Source organism: Harmonia axyridis, chromosome 3 (assembly GCF_914767665.1).
Source record: "Harmonia axyridis chromosome 3, icHarAxyr1.1, whole genome shotgun sequence".
Classification (NCBI taxonomy): domain Eukaryota; kingdom Metazoa; phylum Arthropoda; class Insecta; order Coleoptera; family Coccinellidae; genus Harmonia; species Harmonia axyridis.
Genome location: NC_059503.1, coordinates 12,983,979 through 12,996,108, shown reverse-complemented (window position 1 = coordinate 12,996,108; position 12,130 = coordinate 12,983,979). Strand labels below are relative to the sequence as shown.

General features: G+C 35.4%; 1 protein-coding gene across 1 annotated transcript; it reads left to right on the top strand.

Annotated features, from left to right (window-relative positions):
- Positions 1 to 394: 394 nt before the first annotated feature.
- Positions 395 to 11,110, top strand: LOC123677169 (A disintegrin and metalloproteinase with thrombospondin motifs 12-like). The gene is made up of 17 exons (XM_045613718.1): positions 395 to 476; positions 644 to 1,017; positions 1,575 to 1,764; positions 2,367 to 2,506; positions 2,826 to 3,040; positions 3,582 to 3,731; positions 3,897 to 4,043; positions 4,550 to 4,790; positions 6,245 to 6,454; positions 6,534 to 6,630; positions 6,685 to 6,809; positions 7,939 to 8,056; positions 8,141 to 8,267; positions 8,487 to 8,607; positions 8,887 to 9,146; positions 9,800 to 10,142; positions 10,259 to 11,110. Exons 1-17 carry the CDS (start codon positions 395 to 397, stop codon positions 10,970 to 10,972), a joined length of 3,654 nt encoding a protein of 1,217 aa, XP_045469674.1. The 3' UTR covers positions 10,973 to 11,110.
- Positions 11,111 to 12,130: the final 1,020 nt, after the last annotated feature.

Genomic DNA, 12,130 nt, shown 5'->3' with positions numbered 1-12,130 from the left:
AAATTTTAAAATCGAAGACCAAAAACTATTCATCCAGAAAGTTTCCACAAAAGTTCCTCTACCTTCGGTAAACTCGGAAGAAATATGGGTCCAAGAACGAAACCTTGAGGAACACCGTTCACCAGTTCTATCACAAAAAGAGTAAGACTCGATAGATGTTTCATATCAAAAAGGAACGAATCTAGTTGAGAAGACCTCATCTAATTCTCTGGTGTTCGATAAGATAATTTGGTTGAATCTCCATGATGCCAAAATAAAAAAAAATTCATTCAAAATTAACAAATTCAGATTAGTTCATTAATTCGTATTGTGTATTCACGAAAATTATCGAGAAAAAGATTTCTAGAAAAATATTATGACACAAACTAATCAAATAATGAAACAGTCATAAGTTATGTCATTCAATACCAGAAATTTAATACATATAGCAGTTTTCATCATCTTTTTGTTTTATTCCGATGAGGTATCCTTGAACGGTAAGTAATACTTATGAAGAAAATATTAATTTATAGTGGTTTATAGTATTTGGTCTAAAGGAAAAGTTTTCAGTTCTTTCTTTCTTCGTTTATACTACTTACACTTTTGAAAGCTTGATTCTTATCATTCATCTTCATTCTTTTAATGTGATTCTTCATTTTTTCAGGATATTACACATCTAAACTCAAGAACTACAATCTTTTAGTACCCCACAAATTGACAAAGAGTGGAAATTTTTTATCATTTCACGTTCCACATTTTTTCAAGCATAATTTTCTCCATTCAAGAAAAAAGAGATCACTGGATGATGAAGATGCTGTTAATTATGGAATAAGATTTTTGGATAAAAGCTACCATGTAACATTGTGGCCTAATCATGATTTTATTTCGCCTGATGCTGTCACAGAAAAAAGAAGTCCTAGACAGAAAATACGAAAGAGAGATATAAACAAGATTGATACTGAAAAACTTTGCCATTTTACAGGGGTAGTTCGGAATATCCCAAATTCAAGAGTAGCATTTTCGACATGCAATGGTTTGGTATGTTTCGCTTGGTAAATTACAAATTTTGCAACACGTTTCAAGTCAATTGCCCTGCGATGAATTCGCAAACATAATGTTCTTTACCCACATAATTTGTTTGCTAATTGAAATGATACAATTTAAAATGATATATGTTATAACATTTATAATGGTATTCTTTTTTGATATTTCTTATGTCATTCGAGTTCAATAGGTTAGGTTAGGTTAGGTTTCAAGTCAATTGCCCTGCGATGAATTCGCAAACATAATGTTCTTTACCCACATAATTTGTTCGTTAATTGAAATGATACAATTTAAAATGATATATGTTATAACATTTATAATGGTATTCTTTTTTGATATTTCTTATGTCATTCGAGTTCAATAGGTTAAGCCATTTAATCATGGAAAGATACATGCTTCAACAACGTTAAGAAATTATTTTATCAAAATAAGTGCTCATTTGTGAACACTGAGAGAGATTTAAGAAGAATTTATGTTCAGGTTTTTTAAGATAGTCTTTCACACGAACGGAGTCGCGGGCCCAAATAAATAAATAGTGTAATCGATTTCAGGCTGGTTTTATGAACGTCGGTGATAAAATCTACTTTCTTGAACCATTAAAAAACCATCAGGCGAATGAAAATGGTCATCATCTCCACGTAATTTATGAAGGGAAAGATAAAATCAGAGGTAAAAATTGTGCGACATCTAGAGATTGGGAAAGTTCTTGGAAAAATAATATCAAAAAACGATATTGTTCAAGTAAGTATCAATATCCATAAACTTTTATACCTCAAACAAGCTATAATATGAGCACTCAATTTATTCATATAAATCGATAGATATACCCAAAGAGTAGATTAATTCAAAAATTACAGAGTTGACGAATAAATATCTTGTTTCTGTATGATTACGGATGTTGAAATAGATAGGTAGTGCAAGGAAGGAAGAAATACCACTTTGTTAAAAAATATCCCGTCGAATCTGCTTTCGAAAATATTGAATAATTTACATTAAAATTTTCATTGTTCAAAGAATTTGATTCATTTCGATTATAACACCATAACAACTCAATCAATCTTTGGCGCGACGTTGTCAACCAAGTTTCATAGTGGGTTACGAAGTTTCATCTCGAAACCACTGATCGAATCTTCGGTATGGCAAGTCGGTGGTCCCTGCCATATACACCTTAGATCTCCGTAGAGGAGCGCGGTGACTTGGTTCATGTCCAATAGTGTCGAGAATTGCGCAGCAAAGAGCTATCACAGATCAAAAATTGAACTGAGTTTGAAGTAACTTTAAGAAGATTTTGCCAATAAAATATTAATAAAAACATAACTTTTTCATATTTTTCTTTTTTGAAGAAAAACTCAAAAGAGAATCCAAAGCACTGGAAGATGTTGACAGATACCTTGAATTATTAATTGTTTGTGACAAGAAATTCATCACTTACCACAAACGATTGCATGAGATTGAAACTTATATTTTAACCATTGTAAACATGGTAAGTTTCTAGGTTTAAAACCCCTTTTTGCGCGTTTTTGAGGAAATATAATTTCCCCTTACTGTGTATTTGTAAACTTTGAGTATTAAATAATTTCAAATGATTGGCCTCACACAATTTTGTGGTCTAAATCAATTCTATCCGTCCGTCTAGGAATGATCTGATAACTTTCCAAGGACCAATACTCCTGAAAGCCAAGCACGTTTGAATTGGTGCTTATTCATGGCTTTATGATAGATTTCAAGTCGACGAACAAGCGCGCAAAAGCTCCTTTGTATTTGCGTCTTCTTCCTATGTTCAATTTAGTTTATCGTTAAAGGCATCTGAATTATTTCGAGATCCAAGTATCGGTTTCGACATCGATTTGCAAGTAGTGAGAATCATTTATTTGGAAAAAGAGCAGGAAGAGGTGGATTTGGCTATAACGAAAGATGCTAACACTACCCTCAAAAGTTTTTGTAATTGGCAGAGAAAAATAAATCCACCAGATTTGAAAAACCCGAATCATCACGATGTGGCTGTTCTCCTCACCAGGTAATTCAACATCCTTTTCTTCAGTAATTTTTATGGGTCATATTAATATTAATCACAAAAAAATATAATAAAGTAATTTCCACTGAACTATTTAATTGTTTGCAACACTGTTGCTTCATTAGGCTACATTTTTTGACTGGGTTTGATTCAGCAATATCTGACGCACAAAAGTGTTTCATTCATCAAGAAATGTTACTTCATAGAAATGCCATTTTCCAACTTTCACATCCTGTATCTCGAAACTAGTCATATGATTGAGTTGGACCCATATACTTTCTTGTTCAGGAGGTCATATTCTACAAAATACGGAAAATTAAGAAAAATTAATCGCTGACAATTTTTCTATTAGACTGCTGGTATCTGGTCCTTGTAAATTTCGGTAATGATTTTTCATTCACATATGAAAATCAACGAAATACATAAAATCTTGATTGAAAAGCAGCTGACGTCATTATCAATCCTTAGAAATAGTGAAAAATTCTATCAAAAGTGTGTTTATTGTAATCTATATTTACCTATTAAATTTTTGGTCATCATGAAGGCATGATATTTGTGGAGGGAATTCTACTGATTGTTCTGTTATGGGATTGTCATATATTGGAACACCCTGTATGGAGGAGAAATCGTGCGCTATCAATGAAGACAACGGTCTTATTCTAGGATTCGTCATGACCCATGAAATAGGTCATATGTGAGTATAATCTCAACTTTTTTTTTTGTTTTTCTCGTCATTTTGTTATTATTCAAAATAAGAAAATATTTTTTTGAACATTGCTTCTGAATGCTTTTCTCATTTTTTATGGAAAAATTATCTCATTCAATGTGAAAATGAATTAACTCTTATTCTTCAAGTCAGAATGGGATGTGCTCACGATGATCCAGATGAATCGGGATGCAAAGCTAAAGATAAAGACGGTTCCTTTTTCATCATGTCGCCTGTTGTACATATCCATACGATACGCTGGTCACCCTGCAGTAGAGCCTTTGTTGAGGACCTATTTGAGTTAGTGAGTTTCTTCTAATATCAATGAAAAATGTTCATTTCTTCATCTTCTTCTTTAGTAAATAGTATACCTACACGATCAAAAATTGTTTTTCAATAACAAAACAGTGATATTGAAAACTATACAGTGAATGACAACAATGAAACAATCTCAAAAAGAATTCAATTCAAAAAATTTCATCCTCGATAAAGAAAACATCAGCTGTTGAAAACAAAATTTTGTATAGAAGAAAACAAAGTTGAAGTTCCTCGAAATATTTGATAAACATTTTACATTTAATGAACCATCTCCTGATTCCATTGATAATAATAAAAAATCAACGGACCTAAATGAGACTCCTGAGGCACACCCGATGCGGCAAAACAGAAAACTTGAACCACAACAAACTGACTTCTGTTCTCTAATTCATTACTTAATTTGATCTTACTGCCCATCTTCCATTTCATCTCATTCAATACATGTCCTTAAATTAACCTAGAATTCATCAATGTCCATTTCTTTTTAGAAATGAACTGGCAGAATGTTTGTTCGACAAACCGGATATTTCTCTGTACAAGCAGACAAATATTTTACCAGGAGTCATATATGACGGTCAAGCCCAATGTGAAATGAGTTTTCCTGGATCTCGTTTGGAGATTTCAGATGAAGAAACCTTTTGCGAGAAGTTGTTCTGCAGACTCAACAATTCTATGAGTGTTAGTACTGGCGAGAGTGCTGTTGATGGTACCAAGTGCGGGGAAAATAAGGTATGCCTATCCTTCAATACCTACTTCATAATTGTGACGATACACATATTCCTGGTTTTAGGATTCGGTCAGAAACTTAATCACTTGATACGGTAGACTCTTATAATCAAAAAAAGCAATTCATGTTTATATCTACTTCCAAAATTAGTCTTCCTCTAGTAAACCCATTTTTAGACATACCACGCAATAAAAAAATCCTGTTGAATCGATTCTTTTAGCACTCCACACTTTGATATTTGGAAGGCCCTGAACAGAAGTCATCTGAATAAAATTGGCGCAGGAATTTCATAAAACAAGTGATATTCCTAGTAGACGACGATAAATCTGAGACCACCCATGGACTAGGCCTACTGGGGACACCATGTAAAAAAAAACGCGCCATGCATTCTACCTCGAAGGTGGTGTGGAAAAGAATGCGTTAGAACTCCATTATTTGATTAATGCAATTGAACTTTTTTTTTCGATTTCATGTAGGGTTCTTATGACGAAATAGTCACATCAAAATTGTGTAGTGTTGAAGGAATCTGTTAACTAGGATTTTTCATTCCTTTCGTCACATAAAGTGATCTTTTTCCGGAGACTCTGCACGAGTTTCTGCCTGGTCTTTCTGTCCTCACTAACTCACTGGAGTCTATGAAAGCACGAAGACCTTCGATGTAATCTATATTGATTTATCCCTCCTAGAGATTCCTTCCAAAGCTTGAGCACTTTGGAATCTGAAGAGATTTGCTGCAATGTATCAGAGCTTTTTTTATGAACAAACAGTTTTCAGTCAGGGGTCAAGCTCCTCTTTATCCAGAACAATGTGAACAGTGGTGTGTCCCAGAGGACTATTTTGGGCTCTGTCATATTCCTGATCTTCACTGCCCTGCTCTATAATGATTTTATATCTAGTTATACCTTGTTTCAATCGCTGGACTTACTTGAACTCAATCGTAGTAAGTACGTCCTTCTTGACAGTCCCTAGGCTGCAATATTTTCTGGGCGGACACCAGCTAGCTATGATTGAGTTGTATGAAAACTTGGGGTTGGTCATCACAGTCGACTTGTCACATCATCTAGGAAAGATAACATCTAGGGCAAGAAGACTAGTTTTCATAATTCCTTAGTATTTCTATGATTGTTCTCGTACTGTGTGCTGCAGCATATATAAAAACTATTCATGACCCATCTTGGAGTTTGCTGGTCTTACCTGGTGTCCTAACCTGAAGGCTAACATAGAATAATTGGAGTCGGTGCAACATATATTTTATGGTTTTAACTACTCTGATTATAAAAGGAGATTATGTATCGTTGGTTTGAGGACACTTTGAAAACGTAAATTGATAGGTGAACTCCTTCTCTTTTTCATTTGGCTTTCTCGTGTATTTTCCTCTCCAGCTTTTTCTGATAAGAGTCGGCGTAAGTCTCTAAAATCCAATTTTTAACAACTTGTTTTTTTTTTCACGTTAAAGTGGTGTTTTCAAACCAAATGCATCGAGGCTGGCCAAAGACCAAAAACAGTAAACGGAGGTTGGAGTGAATGGAGTACACCAACAACCTGCTCTAGAACCTGCGGAGGAGGTGTTACGATGAGCGAAAGGCAGTGCAACAATCCACCACCTGCGAATGGAGGACGGTTTTGTACTGGGGAGTCGCAAAAGTTTTGGATTTGTAACACAGATGTAGGTAAAATTTCTACTTTTGTTTTTCGGATCGGATAATCCTGGATATTAAGTGAATATTTTTTCATTTTTTTTCCAGCCATGTCCATCCGATGAGCTAACGTTCCGTGATGTCCAATGTGCCGAAGGCAACACCAAATCAACGGAAGGGCCATGGAGAGCTTTTTTCAACGCAGGTATTACCATTTGATTTCCCTACTGTTGACTGCCAAATTTTCGGTTGTTTTTAGATGAGCCATGCGTTCTTTTCTGCATAAACGATGAAGCTATTGTACGCAAAATTTTTCCACGTGCCAAAGATGGTACACCTTGCAAGCCAGGGACGAGATACACCTGTATTTCTGGAATATGTACTGTGAGTCCGCATTCAGCATGGTCATATTCTTTACAAAGTCGCTTGAAAATACCGAAATATCAAATATAACACTTCACTTCAACGATCTGCTAACTTTTCAATTGCTTTCGAAATAAGCTTAATCCTAGAGAATTACTTCTTCATTAGAGCCGAATTTCTTTCTCTGAAGCATTCTTTTGAGGTCTGGAGAATAAGCTGTATGGTCAGGCAATTGGAAGTGCAATCCGTTCAATTTGACCATGGTTTCCACTAATTTGTGACAAGGAGCATCTTCTTCTTCAAGCACCTATCCGATTCGAATATTGGCAATCATAATTTTGCTCGAAACAGTTCTACTGAGCCCAAACCACGTTTGATATTGATATGATGATATTCTTCTTCTTCCGGGTCCCCTCTTACCTACTACTTTCCCTCCAAAAAGCTCCTGAAGCTGTCGCGAGCCGAGCTTCGGGTGATGGTGGGACTGCTGACGGGGCACTGTCGGTACAAACATCATTTGTACCGTATGGGAAAGTCAGCAGACGATATTTGCAGGCTCTGTGGATCGGAAGCAGAAACAGCCGAACACTTGATATGCAAGTGTCCGGAGTTGGCTGGACTAAGAACCATTCACATGGGTAAGCCGGTTCTGGATACCAGAGAGGTAACGGCCAAGGCCACTAAACAGGTTGTCAATTTAATTAACGTCGTTGACGACCTCCCTGGGTTTCTATGAATGAGTAGGGTAGTGAACAAAAGATCTGTCGCAGTTCCCGGAAGGCTTACCGAACCAAAACGACCCCAGTTCAAATAATAATAATAATAACTTTCCCTTGAATTATATTCTGCAGTTGGGATTATCTCTCTTTATTTTTCATAATATGCCACAGGTATTCGAGCTTACTTCTCTTAACTGTAAAAACGATTTCCAGGTCTTTTTCTTTCTCTCTAGCACTTCTTCATTTGTCGTGTGAGCTATCCAAGGTATCCTGAGCATTCTTCTATATAGCCACATTTCGAAAGCTTCCAGTTTTTTGTGGTGACTTCTGTCAGTGTCCAAGATTCTACTCCTTACAGTAATATTAAATTTCAAATTGTGCTTCAAACAGATAGAAGTTCATTATTTAAATTCATAATTTGATTTTTGTAGAAAGTTGGGTGCGATTTTGTTATTGGTTCAGATGCTGTAGATGATATTTGTGGCATCTGCAATGGTGATGGAACTGAATGCGAAATCGTTGAGAACTTCTACAATCACACAGGCCAAGGTAGTCAACAGGATGAATTGAATTTCTTTCGATCATTCTACAATTTGTTGCAATAAGAATATTAAAAAAATCATTTTGTGCCAGATTACCAAGAGGTAGCCGTCATTCCAGCAGAAAGCAGAAATATCATGTTCGAAGAATTGGGCATGTCTCCTAACATGTTAGCGCTGAAGGATCTGAAAACTAATCGTTTTCTTCTGAATGGGAATCAGTAAGTTTTACAGACATACTTAAAATAAAATTCGTTGTAGTGACTCTTTGTGACTAGTTCGAGAGATGTTCAAGTCACCATGCTTCGCTTTCTAGATGAAGGTGTATATGGCAGGGATCTCTAAGTGTCTCTGAGTGTTTCTTATTCACCCTAGGTTTCATGTGACCCAAATAAAAGTTTGCTCCTTAAAAATTTATAAAATAACGATTTTTTTTTCAGCAAGGAATCTCCAGATATAACCATTATCGTAGATCAGACAGAGGCTCTATATAGACATCCAGAACCGGACAAGGAATTGTTAATCATTAAAGGACCACTTGCTACTGACAAAATTCTCTATGTAAGAATATCAAAAATGGCGGGTTTTTCAATGAGAGGTTTTATGTTGATATAAAAAAAGCCAACAAGAAGAGAATAATAAAAGAACACAATGAATATTGTAAAGAGAAAGGTATGCCATTAAAGATGGCAAATAATATCAGCCAATCAGCTACGGATACGGTTGTAACACCATATTTTCTTCGTGGATTTTTTTTTATTGAGAAACCCTGTATGATCACATCATAAAGTTGAACACACTCTCCTCTCAATCAAATTTGACGATTATCTCCAATTCTAGGTATGTTTTTTCAAGCCTTTTACTGTTGGGTACAAATACCGATACGCCAGGATGTTGACAGACACTCGAAGGATCGGCATGTACCATTGGGAGGTGTTGGAGTATGAAAAATGTTCAGCCAATTGCGAGGGTGGTATTCAAGAGCCGATTATAGGTTGCGTGGAAGAGAAACAAGGCAAAGTCAGCCCAAGTTTTTGCAAACATATCAAAAAACTCAAAACGGAAGCTAGAAAATGCAACGAGCATCCCTGCAAAACAAGGTACATATATAGTTTATTTTTTTAGCGATGAGCCATCGAAGGATCGAAGGAATACATCGTTGCCAGGCTTCCAGAGCAATCCTTTTACTGCTTACTTAACAAATTTTGGGATTCTATTCTATACATACGTGTGATTAAGTATAAGTAGGATAGCACATATTTTATATCTCTTTCATATGATATTTTGTATGGATTGGTAGTATAAGGCGCTCTTGTCACTTTGTGCAGCCGTAACGGAGCTATTTGCCATTTTGAAAACTGAATTTCAATAGTTTCTGCAGGTTATTTGAAAAACCATGAATGCAACCCATACCTGGTAGTTAAGGCTAAATTTGCATCTACAATAATAACCCAAATTAAGACTAATTGAAATTCTTATGGAATCAATATTCACATAAATGATGATAAGCATGAGTGTAACAGATGAAAATTGAATTGAAAATAAACTAAACCAATTCTCATTACGAAGATAAATATTCACAATAACAATAAATTACAAAATTATAGTAATTGACTGGTCTTGTGTTTGTTTTCGAGAAGAATACAATTGGCATCTCGGATTCGTCATCGGTGACGTCATACCATTGCTAAATTAAATACACTATAGTTCATTTCAGAGTAAAAAGTATACGTATCAACAATTATTTTTTCAGATGGCGTATCGGAAAATGGGGAAAATGTCACGCTTGCGCCTTTCAATCTGGGGTAAGAACAAGACGCGTAGAATGCGTGAAAGAATCGACACATCCTGGAGGAGAAGAAAATTTGGTAGATGATAAAGAATGTACCGGTCCAAGGCCAGCAACGAGGGAACTATGCAACGCTGTTAAAGTTTGCAGATGTCGCAGAAAAACAACATTCGGTCTTCCTAACCGACAACTCAGAGATGTGTGGAAGCAACTCAGAAAAGTGAGTGGAAAAAATATAATAAGTATCAAGAACAGTAATCATGTTTTTCCAATCGAAGACAACAAATTATGTCCCACTATGCAAAACGTATATTGAGGAAATTTAAGAAATAATATAATATATAAATGAAAATTATTACAGAGTGGAGACAAATACACTAAAGGGGACAGTTCAGATGATTAAATTTCTCTTCCTCGTTTCAGGTCAAAAAAGAAGCCAGTAATGAGAATGAAATTGAATCTTTACAAGATACAGAAGTTAAAATTATCAATTGTGAAGTTATACCTGAAGATGTCGAAACTATAATAGACAGTACCGATATTCCTTCAATATTATCAAAAGTCATACCAAACAATAATTCTTTTAGCGCGAGTGAAACAAATCATAAGGATAAAATACTAGGTGAAGCATTGAAAACATTGTTAATCAAAAAACCAAGTGTAAGTAACAATGAAAATATAGAGAATGAATATTGTATGGAAGTGAACAATATCTCGTTACCAAATACTTGCGAAGAAGATGAGAAGACGACTACGTGCTCCTTACAATTTTTACAATTCCCAACCGAGAAAACCACACCAAGGAGTCATAATAAAGAATTATCAACTGAAAAACCAATATGTGAAGAAATTGAATTTCAAGATGAATCTGAAGCGTCGAAAGGAAAAGTGGTGAAGGTAAACGTTGGAGATTTGTATGTGGATAGAAGAAATAGTGTCGACACAAAAATAATCGAAGTTCCTTTCAAAGAGACATCGTTAACACTAAATGCGTCAGATTTGGCTTTCGAGCAGTTAGGCGATGAATTTGGGGACGAACTCATGGTTGATCAAACGAAAACATTTGCTGGTAAAGATGCTAAAACGGAAACCAGTAAAATAAGACAGAAAGTGGGTCATATTCCCCAACAACCATGATCATTTATAACTTTAAGACGTTTTCATGATACACTATTTTTGTCAAATTCGTATTAATCACTTTATATAGCTTGTAGTTTTCCTTTACACACAATACATACAATATTAAAAACAAATAAAAACACTGCAAATTTTAAACTATGGTTTATTATTTCCTCTTTCAACGCAAAAAATCTCGATAAGTGATATTTTGTGCTCCGCAACAGAGATACTGTATAAAATATCAATCGTTTTTCCCGTCATAGAAAAGAATGATATAAACTAAACATGTAAAAAAAAAAATTTAATGGATATCCATCGGCTGGATTCGAACCCGAGACTATTAGTTCAGAAATCCAAATGATAATTTCAAACATTCATATCTCTGAAACTATAACTACTATTGAGCAATTTCTCACAGGAATTTGTACAGAAATAATAAATAATCAACTATTATTTTGCCAACGTTTCGGAACGTCTTGTTCTAAATCTAGATTTAGAAGGCTATGCCGGATCTACCGATTTCTCTCCCGAAATTTCTCTTTCTAGCATAGAGTAAGTATAAGAGTTACATGTTCTTAAGTCTACTCAGGGCCGTCGCTAGGGGGTAGGCAGTAGGGCTGTGTCGATCACGATCGATCGAATCATTTTGATTCGATTGTAACCTATACAAGAACGATCGGGTCACGGATCTCAAAATGATTCGATCATCCGACCGACTCGATGATATTCGAATATGCTTCGAGATTTATGGTAGATTTCTATAGTTTCAGAAACCCACCGAAAGTTTTGGTATTTATCTGATAGATGGCACTCATATCAGTCAAAGTGACCCAGTGCTTCTCCGAAAGTCCGAATAGCTCATGCTGAATAGATAGAATGAAATGATCGGGTCGGTCGTGATTGGTCGATGGAGATCGAGATTCGAGAGCGAGCTTTGAGATCGAATTTCATATGGAGCTGAATAGATAGAATGAAATGATCGGGTCGGTCGTGATTGGTCGATGGAGATCGAGATTCGAGAGCGAGCTTTGAGATCGAATTTCATATGGATCATTTGCACCGTATGACCGTAACCTACTACCTGCGAACTGATCGTCTGCGTTCAATATTTTTCGTGTATTCGAAATTTGATATATTTGATTTTATCGGAACATTATTAATTAATATAATTAATAA